At 33.6% G+C, this 17,059-nt stretch overlaps 1 protein-coding gene across 3 annotated transcripts; it reads left to right on the top strand.

Moving 5' to 3' along the window:
* The first annotated feature begins 735 nt into the window (after positions 1–735).
* On the top strand, positions 736–13,889 carry LOC140062533 (adiponectin receptor protein-like). Of its 3 annotated transcripts, none has more exons than XM_072108787.1 (7): positions 736–864; positions 1,638–2,040; positions 6,549–7,023; positions 9,650–9,833; positions 11,227–11,414; positions 12,488–12,681; positions 12,994–13,889. In XM_072108787.1, exons 2-7 carry the CDS (start codon positions 1,663–1,665, stop codon positions 13,162–13,164), a joined length of 1,590 nt encoding a protein of 529 aa, XP_071964888.1. In that variant the 5' UTR covers positions 736–864; positions 1,638–1,662; the 3' UTR covers positions 13,165–13,889. The 3 variants fall into 3 exon arrangements, with proteins under 3 accessions (XP_071964888.1, XP_071964889.1, XP_071964890.1); XM_072108788.1 differs by having other exon boundaries at positions 1,642–2,040; XM_072108789.1 differs by lacking the exons at positions 736–864; positions 1,638–2,040 and adding an exon at positions 4,916–5,175.
* The last annotated feature ends 3,170 nt before the right edge of the window (positions 13,890–17,059 follow it).

The following is a 17,059-nucleotide window of genomic DNA, read 5'->3' on the forward strand; positions in this document are numbered from 1 at the left end:
CATTTTGATGACATTATCATGTTAAAAATTGGATTAAAAGATGGGTCTCGTAATTTCATCTATGCTAACATACACAGTGTATTCCATAACTGTTATGCTTTATAACACAAAATAGGTACAATTCAGCACTGTAAATATATTTAATTCATGTCATAGGATGGCATAATAATTGTCGCTGTTGATATTTTAACGTATGCGCATGTTGCGTTTGCGCGAATAACCCAAACTCTTCAAGTGACGAGTTCTAATCCAGTTTAATTTAGATTTATTTTTTAAACATAGACTTGAAATTCAACGCATAAGGAAATAATTCATGTGCCTTTTGGGCAAGTATATGTTACCAAGAGAAGTTTATTTCAAAGATTAATGTTAATGATATTGATATATTTTCTAATCTGTTTATAGATCTAAAATTTATTGGTAATGGTTTTTATCTCTGTTGGCTGTGCATTGAAAGATAAAATAAAGTTGAGAGTATATTACATTTGTAAGGGCCATTTATATACTAAGACTGATTGACAATAATAAATAGATAAACATACATTTTTCTTACATAAAGGTACAGTACCAACTTTGTACGTTTTTATTGTAATACAACACCAGCCAGGTGGTGCTACACAGGTGTGTATTGACCACAATCCAAGTGTTTCAAATTCATAAAACTGTAGGTGGCAGCATGCAGCAAAAATATCTGTGGATGGTGTCATTATCATCTTTGAATGGTTTGTGTGTGAATGGATTTTGGAATCGTTCGTATGTCGTCGACGAGGCCGAGAAGAAAAGTCAATATAATAACAATAATAAAAGGCTAACTAAGGTTATCAAGTGTTATTTTTTTTATCAAGAGGAAGTTATTAGATTAAGGTAAACCGTATGACGTTTTGTTAAATATTTAATGTTTTATCAGGTTTGTCTAGGCTAGGCTAGTAGGCTTTGTTTTCAGTCTTATATTTTGTCGGTTCTAGGCTAGCTAGCTAGTAGCCCAGGTCAGGAAGCAGGTAGAGCTTTTGATAAGCTGTAGGCCTAATAGGCTAGCTAGTAGTAGTAGGGCCTAGGTCTAGTAGGTAAGATTTAAAACAAAAAACAGGTTATAGAGGAAAAAATCTGGCTGCTTGAATTGAGATAGACTAGGCCTACTAGGCCTAGATTACATTGAATTGTTGTTCATCACCTGACTGTTCGCATTTAAATCTAAAAAATTCCCAAATGTTATGTGACGTACTAGTAGGCTAAACCCGAGGTAACCTTTTGCATAAGGTTTGTCGCAAATAGCGTGTGTGACGCATGGTGGGATGTATGTGATTTGTTGTTTGTACGTACGTGTCGTGACGTTTGCTCCCAAACCCTTCCCATCATGCATTGTGTAAGCTATTAGTATTTGCGATAAACCTTATGGTTGCTCGCTCGCTTGACCGTGCCGATGGAAACAATGACTTAACACAGTCGATATATGAATATTGACCATGTGTGTAAAAAATTAGTATTTTCTTTTGACAATGTTGATTGACATAGTCGTACATAATGTATAGTTACTATATAGTATACCAACAACCAATTTATTCTTGAGATTTCATTAAAACTTAATTAAAAAACTTTGTATTTTGAATCTGTGATTAATAAAGTTTTTTTTGTTGTAGATAGAATTTAAGTAAAAGGGAATTGATGAGTGATTCAAATGATGGCAATAGCCTAGGTGGGCTTCGTAAACGCAATCTAGTCAGTAATCAATTGAATACAGTCAGCAGCAGTAGTTCTTGTAAAAAACAAGTCAGCAGCAGTAGTTCTTGTAAAAAACAAAGTGAAGACAATCCCATTGAATCCACGAAAACTGACAACATGATTCCGAAGGATTTAATTGGGAAAGCTCCATTAGCCAAGTTTGACACATCAGAAGGAAAGCTAACCTTTGACATTAGTACCATAACTGAAGAAATTGTACCGTTGAAACCAAGAAACTGTGTGAAAGAAACCATAGATGAAATTGAAGTCTGTCCAGACTCTGATAGTGATGGCAGTCAAAAGTACAGCAGGGTTCCATCAGTAAGTACTGTTGTTAGCACTTGTTCACACCATATTTACCAAATTGCAGTGTGGTTGCGGTGACACTGAGTTGATGATTGTTCTTATTTGTATATTTGGGTGTTTTAACATAGAGTAGTATCTATGTCTTGGTATTATAATAAGTACTGTATATCAATCTTACATACTGTAGCACTCAACACATACAGTATGGAACACACAACTGTCATAATGTTGCAGCTAGTAATCTGTACAGTTGTGTCTTAACCCTACCAGCTACCCATTAGGTTGCAGCTAGTAATCTGTGCAGTTGTGTCTTAACCCTACCAGTTACCCATTAGGTTACAGCTAGTAATCTGTGCAGTTGTGTCTTAACCCTACCAGCTACCCATTAGGTTGCAGCTAGTAATCTATGCAGTTGTGTCTTAACCCTACCAGTTACCCATTAGGTTGCAGCTAGTAATCTGTGCAGTTGTGTCTTAACCCTACCAGTTACCCATTAGGTTGCAGCTACTAATCTGTGCAGTTGTGTCTTAACCCTACCAGTTACCCATTAGGTTGCAGCTAGTAATCTGTGCAGTTGTGTCTTAACCCTACCAGCTACCCATTAGGTTGCAGCTAGTAATCTGTGCAGTTGTGTCTTAACCCTACCACCTACCCATTAGGTTGCAGCTAGTAATCTGTGCAGTTGTGTCTTAACCCTACGAGTTACCCATTAGGTTGCAGCTAGTAATCTGTGCAGTTGTGTCTTAACCCTACCAGCTACTGTACCCATTAGGTTGCAGCTAGTAATCTGTACAGTTGTGTCTTAACCCTACCAGCTACCCATTAGGTTGCAGCTAGTAATCTGTGCAGTTGTGTCTTAACCCTACCAGCTACCCATTAAGTTGCAGCTAGTAATCTGTGCAGTTGTGTCTTAACCCTACCAGTTACCCATTAGGTTGCAGCTAGTAATCTGTGCAGTTGTGTCTTAACCCTACCAGCTACCCATTAGGTTGCAGCTAGTAATCTGTACAGTTGTGTCTTAACCCTACCAGCTACCCATTAGGTTGCAGCTAGTAGTAATCTGTACAGTTGTGTCTTAACCCTACCAGCTACCCATTAGGTTGCAGCTAGTAATCTGTGCAGTTGTGTCTTAACCCTACCAGCTACCCATTAGGTTGCAGCTAGTAATCTGTGCAGTTGTGTCTTAACCCTACCAGCTACCCATTTGTACACCTAGGAAACGTAAATGTACATTAATTGTCTAAGGAGACAAGCAATATGACGAACTATAGTTTCAGAAGCCCATCATTTAACGCAGGCTTAATTTAAATAATGGTATTGGTATGGAATAAATAATGAAAATTACTGTGCTACTGTACATGGAGTTTAGACTAAAAAAAAAAGATATTATAGACTAGACAAAAAAAGAGTGATGTCTAAAACAAAAGGGATTATTATATTTTTGCACTTCCTACAGAGCCATTTACATTTTTTCTAGAGAAAGTATTATCTCAAATAATATTCCATTCTTATATCAGTAAAAAAATATACAAATTTAATTTCCAAATAAAATCATTTCATTTTCTTTTGACAATTACCGTAATATCTGAAAACTCGGTATTTTGGTCATAGTAGTATTATGGTTGCTGTAATTATATGAATTCTAAATATCATTGAAATAAAATATTATCAGATCAAGAGCAGAAGATAGGATTAAGAGATTGTAGTCTTGTGAGTCAGAATAAAAGGTAGAAAACTACTTAATGCTCAACAAAGATATATCAGGGTGACCTGGATATATCAGGGTGACCTGGATATATCAGGGTGACCTGGATATATCAGGGTGACCTGGATATATCAGGGTGACCTGGATATATCAGGGTGACCTGGATATATCAGGGTGACCTGGATATATCAGGGTGACCTGGATATATCAGGGTGACCTGGATATATCAGGGTGACCTGGATATATCAGGGTGACCTGGATATATCAGGGTGACCTGGATATATCAGGGTGACCTGGATATATCAGGGTGACCTGGATATATCAGGGTGACCTGGATATATCAGGGTGACCTGGATATATCAGGGTGACCTGGATATAGACAAAAAGGAAAACAAAGTTTGTTTTGATACTATACTACTGTAGTATATTTAATTCAATAATCGCCATCTGCATTGCGATCAAATTTTGCATGTCCAGCCAGAACTTTTTGGTCACTGTCAAATAAACAGTGATTAATCCCACCCTTATATCAATGGAATGTCTAAATATATTGATCTGTTTAAAAAAAAAATTATTCAAGTGTACAAACCATAAAAATTGGAGCTACACTAAATGGTGACTTGTATAAAGTAAAAGACATACCGATTATCAAAATGTTTAATACACAGTACAAACTTGTTGGTACCATTATAAAAACACTTGATAATGATCAACAATTACACACAGTATAATTCATTTCGATGAAACACAATTTATAAGAATAAAATAAATCATGACATACAGTAATTGCAATTTTCAAAATTTGATGAACTATTTTATTTCAAAACAAACTGTAGTGTGGCCAAACAAGTTAAACATTATAAAGAGGTGTTTAGTAGGCTTACTGAGAACCAATTTCATGGTATAAATTGGGGAATGGGCTCTTATTATACTATACCCAATATCTGGATATGCCTACTGTAAATTTAAAGGAGAGAAAACCTAATAAGATGGTTATATTGTAATGCCAAAAAAGACCTTGCTGTAGCAATGGCAGACAGATTAGGTTCCGTTATGTAAGTAAGATTATATTGTAAGGTATTGTTACTGTGGTTTTTTAACGAATTGAGTTGTGAAAGTGACTGACAATAGTATAGTGACCTACTAAATAGTTACTCAAAGTCAGGATACTGTGCAATACAATCACTATCTTTTAAAACTTGAACCTTTGTTCAAATCACACCACCATCTTTCCTGCTGCCTCACACATGCTCATTCATTTCTAGTTAATTGTACCAGTACAAGCCACACATTTTTTTGAAACAGTATTATTCTACACAAATTCATATTAGTATTAGTGTGCAGTAAACTTGTTATAGTGTATAATGGAGAATATTATTAATAGTGAAAATGATTTGAGACAACGGCACACAGGTCATGCCAAAGGTGAATCATCAGAAGATTCTGTAAGTATCTTACAGTAAATAGCTTTCCAGTATTTTTTATCATAAAAGTAACTTTATACAACATCTTGCATGTTATTAAGGAGCTTTATATTTAATACGATAACCTAGGAGCTAAGTCATGTTTGGTTGTTTCTATGTCCAAACAACAACGGTACATTTATGCATACTGTAGGTCCTCATTGCTTATTTATAGCTTCTCCCTATTTAATGTTATATAAATTCTTTATTTCTGTTTTATTTCTGGTTTAATTTAGCTTTTTTGTTATTTTATTTTTATTTCCATTGAGATCCAGCATTGTTATTTTTTTTCAGTAATTTGATTTAATACTATATTACATAGCCAAAGTAAGCCTACTGTAGGCCAAGCTTAAGAGGTAAACCTATTGTAGTATTTCACCAACTTTTAGTATTACCTTTAATACCCACCTTATACTTCGAAAATTCTATAATGAACAAAACTATCCTACTACGGTAACTGTTACAATAAACTGAAACCATTTTTGACTATTATAATGTGATTTCCTTGTATAAATATTGTGTATTTACTTTTTTAATTTTAATAATACACAATATCCTGAATTACTGTAAATGTAAACAAAGCGGATTTGACTCTGTTTTACTTCTGGAATCTATGGTTTACTTATTGTGTAACTAGTTGCAATATCTTACAGTACACATGGACAGGCTAAATGATCACCAGTTATTTCCATTTGAAAATGTCTGTTCTGTGACATCATCATTTTAACCTACTGTATGTTTTTGTTCAAACAATATGGAAATATCTTATCTTATTAGGTTGTAATTCAATAGAAAAAAATGTCAAAGTCAAGCAAAGTCAAAGTCAAAACTGTTTTCTACAGTAAACAAAATAGGATATTTCTTCACTTTATTATTACTATTAATGTTATGAAGCTATATTCACACAAGCCACGATTCATCATTAATTGCAGCTACACTGTATATAGCCAGTTTATGTTTGTTCTGTACTATACAGTAGTTTAATTTTAAGGTTGAAATATATTTTGATATAACTTTAATTTCTGGTACATACAGAGTGTTATACTTCCACCCAACCATAATCAAATAATTTTGTAGTCAATCAATTATTTTTTCACTGCAGATAAAAATTGCACAGTAAACAACCGGGTATTTTAAATTAAGCTGCCAAAAAATGGAATTGTAGGTTATTACAATGTGTAGTTGTGTGCTCCCACCAGAAACAGACCCTAACATGTCAACACTACAATATGTCTTTATATGAATCAGTCTTATCTTAGAGTCACAGTAGACCTTCAAGTACAGTATGAATTACTGTAAGGTAACTAACTATGAATATGAAATTGAGCATGATCTCACAATTGTCTTTTTTACAGTGTGATGATTACAACTCAGATATTGATCAAAATGAAGAATGCGACGTAGACATGATCACGTTTCCCCGACAAGCTGTCAAAGCTGGACGGGAGGCAGCAAAACGAGCAGCAGAGGCTGCAGGACGTGCTAAGGAGCGTGCATCCGAAGCAGCTGGACGTGTATCGGAATGTGCACACGAGGCTGCTGAACGTGTATCGGAGCGCGCTCACGAGGTGGCCGAACGAGCTGGTCGTATGAAGGATAAGGCGGCTGAAGCTGCAGCCAGCACGGCAGAGAATGCTAAACGTTATGGTCGCAAGGTGAAGGAGGCTTTTGTATGGAAGGTCACACATTTCAACTTATTACCTTCATGGCTAAAAGATAATGAATTTCTTCATGATTATCATCGACCACAACTACCATCATTTAAAGTCTGTTTTAAATCAATGTTCAGAATACACACAGAAACCGGAAATATATGGACACATCTTCTTGGTAAGTATATGATAGTTTACACCACAAGGCAAATCCTTCACGATTGCATTGTGGTATGTTTTTGCCAAAATTTCTACATTACGTAATCTCAAAGTTAGGATACTGTACTGTATCTTGTTTTGTACAAAGAATGTATGCAATCACTATCTATTGCTAGTGCTCAATATAAAAGATAAAAATGAACCTTTGTCCAAATCAATCCGATAGCAAATCACACCACCAGCTAGCCTACTCACATGCTCATTCATTTCTAGCTGAGTGTACAAGCCACACATTTTTTTGTACAGTTTTTATTCTACAAAAGTTCATATACTTTTGAGGGACTGTAAACTGGTTAATTTAGTGTATTATAATGGAGAATATTATTAATAATAAAAATGATATGCAACAACGGCACAGAGGTCATGCCGAACATCCTGCTGAAGCTGCAGCCAGCACGGCAACAAATGCTAAACGGTATGGTCACAATATATGGAAGGTCACACATTACAATTTACTACCTTCATGGCTAAGAGATAATGAATTTCTTCATGATTATCATCGACCACAGCTACCATCATTTAAAGTTTGTTTTAAATCAATACTCAGAATACACTCAGAAACTGGAAATATATGGACACATCTTCTTGGTAAGTATACACGACAAAGCAAATCCTTCACTATTGTATTGGAATGTTTTGCCCCAAATGCTACATACTACAGTTTTCTTAGAAAATACTTTTCATAAAGGAAGCATTTACAGAGCAGCCTGATTATCTTGACAAGCTCATAAACAAGGAAAAGGAAATGCAGATGGCAATTTGTACAATCATGATAAGATCATGCTTCCTTTCCTTAGAAAAAACATTCAACATAGTCTATTTCCTGCCTGCTTACCTGGATAAACCAACAATATAGCTTCTCTCTCCGAAGAGAGGGATACAATTACGAAAAGGAAAATCCGTATATAAAATAGCACCCCTATCGGATAATGCACGCATTAAGTGTTCACCTTTTATATTCTGTACAATACATTTTTCTATTTTAGAAATACATTACTTTGTTAAGCTAAATATTAATAACTGCTATTTAATAATTAATAGAACTGTGTACAACTAAAAACAAACTTCCACTACTGCAGGAGTAGTAACAATTAGCAGGTACAATATTATTTCCAACACAACAACATTAGAATTAACAGGGACCATCATGTACAACCATCATATAAATAAAATAACAACCAGAAAAATCCCAACTTGATATTGACATTTTCTAAGCAAACATTTAATAAGCAGTTTGTAACTCAAGTACCTGTACAATATTGAATATTAATTCTAAAAATAGTAATGTATAGTCTGGCTAAGTAGGTATAATAATAAAACCTGTTTATTACTGCATTACATATACTGTATATGGCGAAGACTCAATTACTTAGCCAACAGTATAGGTATAATGGATCATCCTGACGCAATAACCAATCATTATCCACATGTCATTTGAAACATTTATTGTTGTAGGTTTAGTACTGAATACTGAACAATCAATGTTTGCATTTCTGTATGTTTAACAGCAGTTTTCTTCAGTAGAGATTTTTCCACACAGAAATTGCTATAAAGCATTATTCCTGCCATAGTGTAGTCATTACCTGTACACGTAAAAGAGACCCCAGCTAAAGGTGCAAAATAAAAGGCTTATATTATTATATTAATTACATACAGATTAAAAGGTGTTAAGAATAATTTTTGATTGGATATTCCAATAGCTTGGTTTTATTTAAATCCATCACTGTATAAGGAGACCTCTTTACCACAATGTGATTAGGTCCAAACATGGATAATGTACTCCATGGTCCAAAGTCTCTGCAAATGGTTGTCATACTTTCAATATTGTGTACAATCATTATATTGGTAGGAACTGAAGATAAAAAGTTGAATAAAAGCTGCTTAATAATTGTTTCTTTTCTTTTTTGCTTAATTGATACTTTATCTAAATGTATTTTAACTTCATTTTTACACTCACTGTACCTGCATAGTACTTGTTTGTATTGAAGTTTTACTGACCACCACCCTGTAATGAGCTCTATACTGATACATTTAATCTATGAACAACAATAATGTACCAGTATTTATAGCAATAATAATAGCCTAGCTCATAATAGCAATAACAGTAAGACCATTTCCTGGACTAAATGCAATAATTGAATTTTAAATACCCCAATGGACTGCCCATAACAGCTGCTTCTTTCAGTATATATCATGCACAATGGTTTATTGAATTTAATTAATCAATTTCGTAATTTAACATTGCATAATTAATTGTTACTGTGATCAATATGGGTTGAGATATTAATTTCAGTCAAGGTTAGATATATATTTAGTACTTGGTCAGTTAACCATTTACTATGCATAACCATACACACGTGTTTAAATACAATTGATATACTATCTAATGCTTGTTATAGTTATTGTTGAGAGCATGTGGATCTTAAACTGTTTAATGTATTTTTTAACCAAAAGGTACAATATTGTATTATGTGTGTATGTACATAGATTACCGTAGAACAATGGAATCATAGTGACATTTGCATGTCTGACATCCCCTGCAAGTTGGCTTGCATACTGTATAATCCATGCCTTTATCATTACAGGTTGTTTAGCTTTCTTTTCACTTATGATCTACTATCTGGTGACATCAATTTTAGCAGACATCAAATGGCAGGAGATTACTGTGTATGTAGCATTCTTTATTAGTGCCATCGTTTGTATGGGATTCTCTTGGATTTTCCACACATGTTACTGCCACTCACTAGAAGCTGCCAAGTTATTTAGCAAGTAAGTAAATGCTCAAGTCTTCCTCATTGCTATTGTTGTTCTTTGCTAGGTATATTTGTCATCACATTATTATTATTACAGTATTAAGAGTATTATTAATAATAATACTTGCCCAAGACAAATTTATCTTGGTTTTTCCTTTTGATTTTACTTTTTGGGACTTTGCCACTTTCAAAACTTAAGAAATGTATTACCATTTTTTAAGACACTGCTTTAGATTTCCAGTCTGTTTTATTCTCATAAAATATTTGTAAATTAAAAGAAATGTTTTTTTTTTATTGTTATTTTGTTTTGAAAGAAATAAATGTTAACTTGAATTGAATGTGACCATCGTCAACTCAACATTCATCCTTATAATTGTCCGAAACATCTGTAAATCATATCATATCATGAAGGCATAGCCAAACAAGAGAGGCATTAAATAATTGGGGGGAAAATATATCAGACTTACTATAAAGGATTTGGATGATTTGGAAAAAAAAAAATCTCCGGCAGGAATCAGCATTTATTATAATACACCATGAATACCAGCGCAGGTGCTTTCCAGACATGGAAAAGATAGAAAAGAAAAGAAATGCATTTTTTCACCATTCGTTAAATTAAAAAACCAAAGCCTCCTTTAGTAGAGCCTACAGTAAATAAAGTATTTATACATACAGTGTCTGGATGTTTTTTCCATATGAAAAATAATCGAGAGAAATTGCACCTTCACAAGTACCAAAGATATTAGAAATATGCAATTATCAATATAATCGGGAGGTCTGACTTTCAATAAAACAACGTTTTTACCTTTGATAATTCAAAGCTCTCATTAGCATTTTAAATTCTACTCTTTATTTGTGAACTTCTACTTTCTTTACTCTGTTGTGGATTTATGTAATCCTACTAGGATGCAACTAATCCCTGGCTTGTTGTTCAAGCCATGCTTCTATCATTATAGTCCTTGATAGTTATCATAACAAGGCTTTTTTTTCGTAATTAAGACATAAGCTTTTAATACTAGGGCTGTTAAATCTCTCCTGCAGAGAACATAATCAAATATGTATTAGTCTATCAAATCATATCCATCTACTGTACGCAAGAAACAATGTGGAAATCCCTATTAAAAAAGGGATTGTAGAAACATCCTGATCACGTCTGTTCTGTTGAGATAAATAACTAGTTAAATTGTACATCATGACGCTCAGCAGAAAATAATTCACAAATAATTGTTAAAACACCAAATCAGACATATTAATGCTATATACCTGGTATTGGTGATTTTTTAAACTGCAAAATACAAAAATTATCATTAGGTAACATAATGTAAAAATATGTTGGCTGAACTGAGGACACACTGATGAATTACTGCCTTATTTTTGTCCTAATTTAACATTAATTTTTATTTTAACAGACTGGATTACTCAGGAATAACAGTACTCATCGTTGGATCATTTATACCATGGCTGTATTTTGGATTTTACTGTGATAATCTGAAGCGCTGCCTTTACATTGGTTTGATAGTCATTTTAGGTCTTATCTCTGCTGTTGTTGCCTTGAGAGATAAATTTAGCACTCCTGCTTATAGGCCTATACGAGCTGGTAAGTAAATACCCTTTCACATCGCCTAGCAAAACTTTGGAGTTTACACACCGGGGCCCACAGCATACAAAATACTGGTGTTGATGCCCCAGTTTGTGTAAACGCAGAGTGAAAAGGATGATACAGGCATTGATTGCTTACATTCATTCAGTCAGTCAGTCAGTCAAACAAACAAAAAACACCTTACATACTCCCACATACCACATCTACTTTTGAAACTGTTATTCAAAAATAGAAAATTGCGTTACTGCTAGTACTACTTCAATCATCTTAAAATGGAATTAAAATAGTAAGTGAAACTACAGTACTACTGAATTAATAATTGTGGTGCTTAATGCTTGCCTGCCATGGTTTCTAATCAATAATGTCTTGTGACTTATTCAGTTAAGATCGGTTTCTTCTGCATAGTGACGAATAAACCATTTATCTCAAAATAGATTTAAAATATAATGTTTATATTGACTGCAGTTCTGCTTAATTTTTGCTCTAAATAACCGTTTAAATCAGTGGGTGGTCGTTGACAGAAATCATTAGCATTAATACCCAAAATACAGTTGATTCAAACGTTACTGCAGTGTAGTTGACTCAACTGATGTCAGTGGCTGTCAATAAAATAACCGTTATTTTGCGTTGGAGCTAAAAGTTGCACAGCAATAACCGGTTAAATGGCGTTCTAACCCTAAATAGATTGGGTGTTTTTAAGCGTTATTTTCAGGCTGCCATTTAACCGATTGCTGAAAATTTGTCCTGTTTCTGCTGCCAAGAAATTGGGGTTAGTTTATTCACACAGTTAATAACTGGTTATTTTTTCGAATCAGAAATATGACCTTAGAAACATTTGTGCTCAAAGAAAATTAAGACTTTGCTATTCAAATTGTCAGCACTAAATATTGCATACTACTACAAATCTAAATTAATGAACAGATTGTAAGTTGATTATGGCTTCACACTCAACAAGTACACACTTTAATCAGCTTCAAATTACACATCCATAATAATCATGTACGTAATCAATTGTACATTTATGTAAATTTATGCACATACATAATGTTGTGTATTGTTGTTCTCCACAGCCGTATTCATAACGCTTGGTTTAAGCGCCATAATACCAGCTATTCATTTTGTCATTCTGAATGGCTTCACCTTAGCCTTACAGGCCGGATCACTGCAATGGATGGTCTTAATGGGTTCGCTATACATTGGTGGCGCTGTTTTATATGCAGCTAGGATTCCAGAAAGACTATTTCCTGGAAAATGTGATATATGGGTCAGTTTTTTTAAATTTATAATTGTGAAAGAGTGCACCCTTGCAAAACCCACTGTGCTTATCACAGTTGGACTGTTTTTGCTGAAGTGCCCTTTCAAACAAGATATCAGCAGCAGAAGTGATGGTAAATAGGTTCCTACCTAACCTAGCTCATGATGATTTTGGTCCCTATTGTGAAAAAAAGATACGTCCCATAAAAATCCTGGCTATAGGCTTGTCATACAGCCAAAATTCAAAGGCTGGTTTTATATATATTATTTTTAAATTTACAGACTAATGTATATTTTTTGTTTGTCATTGTTTTCTTTACAGTTCCAAAGTCATCAGATATTTCATATAATGGTAATAGCAGCAGCGTTTGTACATTATCATGGACTCAACCTCATGGCAAAGTATCGCGAACGAGTGGGTGAATGTGATGCTGGCCTACAAGTAGACACTGAAACAATATTTATGACAACGTTGACACAAACTGTAATGTAAAATGAATCTTCTCAAATCAATCTCACAACTCAGGCAATCATTACAGGAATGTATAGTATTACGTTCAACTTTATTTATCCATGGAAGAAGCCCAGATGGTTATTCTTTCCTGGAGCCTTGTACATATAGAAATGAAGAGTATTACACTATTTACAAGTTTGATAATATAAATGTCTACAAAAATGGTGCCATTTTTCAACATTACTTGGGTTTTACTATCAATCTTGGAGATAATATGGAATAACCAAAACGGTTACCATGAAAGTTTGCATTTATAACAAGTTGGACTGATGTATAATCAGGTACTTCTTTCAAGTGAAAAACATTTATTATTAGCAGCTTTCATACAATTGGCTGCCTTTGACATTTGCCAGATGCAAAACTAAATTCAAGTGATAAATCGCAGTACAGTGCACCTTTTTTCTCACAAACTTGCTCAAGAAAAAATTTTGAACTGTTGGTGCTGGTAGGGTAAACTGAAGCGTGGAAATATTGCACCCATTTGAGTGACTAAAGGGGTCTAAATTGAAATTATTAAGTGCATTTTGTGGAAATTTGAAGAGTATTACATCACATGATACAGCATCATAAACTACAAACATAAGAATATTACAAACTTCACATGCTACTAAAATATCAACTATTTTTAGTGTTGTTGTAGCTTGTGCGACAAAATTTGAAAATTGTCTACATTATGATGTTTTAGAATATTTTGTAATAAAAATGGACTAACCTTGTTTGGTATGGTATTTTTAATAAAAATTAAATGAGATAATAATTTAAGCATAGTGACATAATATATAAGATATATAAAATATATTGAACTTTATCAAAATTGAAAAGGCATAGGCATAGTGTCTAATTTCTCTTGTTTTAATATGCCTACCGGTACCAGAAAACAAAGCCTAATGAAAGCTCAGGTACAGGCATGAATTTTAAATATAATATCTGGTTAATTGTACATAAAACAATTATTGGTAACAGAAATCAAGACGAAAAAACATGAATTTCCCTTAATAATATGGTCAAATACAACATACGACTTTTTTTCAGTAGTTAGGTAGTTAACCTAATGTAATAAGATGTCTGGTGACTCCCTAGAAGCTATAGCAAGAAAATAAAAATATAAAGTTGAATAAAAATACCAGAAATGTAATATTCAAGTTATACTGTATTACCTATATTTAGTCATTTAGTCAAACTATAGATCGATAATTATTGGAATGTATGATCAATAGAAATTTTTTGCCCGCACCTAGCCTTTAAGTTCAAGAATCTTATACAAAGGACAAGATTAGTAAGTTCTGTCTACACTATCAAACTTTATGTGACAAAACAAATGTGATTTGCCCATATATGTACACAATGGTGTCATATCCCTGCCATATTTGATAGTGTAGACTTCGTTTAGCTTATGATATGGCACATCCCTCCTAATCTTTATTTTCCACTGCCAAACAAATTTGGAAAAATCTATTATATTTATATGCCTTCAATTATAACATTGTATACATCAAAGAGCTGCATAGACAGAGTAGAAAATCAAAATATTTTGGTTTAAGTATATTATATATTTAGATATATGTATATATTTAAAAACAAATTTGCATTTAATATGTCATCATTGCACAAATTATAGCTTTTATTAGGTAATTTGTTATGTTATTATGTTATATTATTAAGGACTTGAATACAATTTAATTTTTGTTTTTTGTAAACTTTAACTGTACAATTCTTTGTTTTGCAGTACGTACACATGTGTTCCCAAAAGGAAATAAATAGAGATATTAGGGATTTTTTGCACAAGCATGTTAACTTTAAAGGACGACGTCAACATTATACTATTTGCACAACATAGTTTAGCAATCGGTTGCGTTAGCATAATTGTTCATTTTGATTTTGCTTTAAGTGTAGAACACACACATCGCGCACACAGCATACGCTGCTCTCATAAAACAAATCATGGAAGACCTGGGGTCTAGAGGCAAGGCCTCGCTAGGAATTTTCAAACTTGCATTGATTGGATGTCAGATAAACAGCATATTGAGATGTGAAACTGTTGTTTGGCTTAATTAAAAACATAACTTTATGTTCGTGCGAAAACTCTCTAAACTACTGCACTTTTCCTTTGGAACATACCACATACCACCTTATTCTTCAAAGTTGGGACAGTTTAACTGTTCTCAAAACTCGTCTTTGTGAATCTTATTGTTTTCAATCGCTGTGAGACCTAGGTAAAAAAAGAGTGCTACATATTCAGATTATTATAACCAAAACATTAAAACATTCTCGACAATTATTTTCTTTTGAAAACACATGGTGTACTGCTTACTTTACAAGTTTTTATTCGACATGCAAACCTTTAAATAATATTGTACAATTCTTTTCCTTATTTCTATAATTTGTAAATGTTGTTTAAAGAATGAATTTAACTGAAAAGAAAATTAATTGCTTTCAATGTACTGGCTGACATGAAGACAGCAAAACTGACACATGGAACAGGTACAAATAAAGCACACAACTGATGTTGAGGATATCCAACCATCAAATACTGTACTAATTTTGTAATAAAACGTGCTATAATTATTAGGTTGTTATCGTCCTGCAAGGTTTGTAGCCACGACAATAGGTTTAAAGGGAACTATTAGTCAATTGTAAAAAATATTAGAAAAATTATTAAATTATCTATTAAAAGGATAAACTTTAAACAAATTTGACTAGCTGTTTATTATTTGTAATAACCATCTTTTTGTTAATCTACTGATTGAATTATTTATTCTTCCTTTAAAGACTATTTTTTTTTTACCTAATTTAAGGTCACACACTACATTTTATGTAAAAATTAATACCATATTGCGATCATTTTTTTCGTCTCAGTTAAAAATTTGAAAATTAAGTTAATTCTAATAATTTTAGCGACCCACTATAAATCCCAACACGAGTGAACTTTCGACGCAAGCTATTTAGGTAGTGCACTGTTTTTCTCTTTTTATCATAATTAACCTTAGAACGTACATTTAAGACAAGAAATGACCTGGTTTAATGTGTTTAAAGTTATATAGGCCTATGCATTATTTTTACAAAACGTCAACAATTGCATGTCTAGTGTCTTAAAATTAGTACTACAGTACTATACTTAAAATGGCACAGTACAGGAGAACAGAATAATAATAGTAGTATGCTACCCAACAAATGAAATGTCCCCAATATGGCTACTCAAATGAGTGTTGAACCCAAAAATGACAATGAAAAAATGTGTTTACTGTTATTTATTTATTTAATCACACCCAGCAATTCTGGCTTATGAGTTAATGTACCATATGCTAATATATTGTAACGAAAATCCGTTCTCGGGTTCGTTCCCTTTTGGGGGGAGGGGTCTGCGGTACCACGGTACACTCGAATGAAACAAACAAATCAATTACAATTTCTGGAGTGACCTCCTTTATTCTTCTTTGATTCAAAATTATTGGTAACAACCAATTAAAATAATTAATTAGATTAGTTCTGCTATTACGCCGGACTTGAAACAACAGCGTAACCACCAGTAATGACGTAACCTCTAATAGTAGCGTAACCACCAACAACAGCGTAACCTCAAACATCACGTAACCACCAACAGGGGTGTAACCTCCACAGCAACGTAACCACCAACAATGGCGTAACCTTCACAGCAACGTAACCACACACAATGGTGTAACCTCCAACAATGGTGTAACCTCCACAGCAACATAACCACCAACAATGGCGTAACCTCCACAGCAACGTAACCACCAACAATGGTGTAACCTCCACAGCAACGTAACCACCAACAATGGCGTAACCACGTACCGGCTAACAGGGTAACCACCAGTAGTCTTAACCACTGGCTACCACCAGCAAAGCAGTATCACAA

Source organism: Antedon mediterranea, chromosome 11 (assembly GCF_964355755.1).
Source record: "Antedon mediterranea chromosome 11, ecAntMedi1.1, whole genome shotgun sequence".
Taxonomy (NCBI): domain Eukaryota; kingdom Metazoa; phylum Echinodermata; class Crinoidea; order Comatulida; family Antedonidae; genus Antedon; species Antedon mediterranea.

Bases quoted from the DNA above. Each gene is read 5' to 3' on its own strand.
- LOC140062533 (XM_072108787.1), top strand. From the start codon at position 1,663: ATGAGTGATTCAAATGATGGCAATAGCCTAGGTGGGCTTCGTAAACGC. The intron at 9,834-11,226 runs GTAAGTAAATGC...TTATTTTAACAG, and splicing joins GCTGCCAAGTTATTTAGCAA to ACTGGATTACTCAGGAATAA. The intron at 11,415-12,487 runs GTAAGTAAATAC...TGTTCTCCACAG, and splicing joins TTATAGGCCTATACGAGCTG to CCGTATTCATAACGCTTGGT.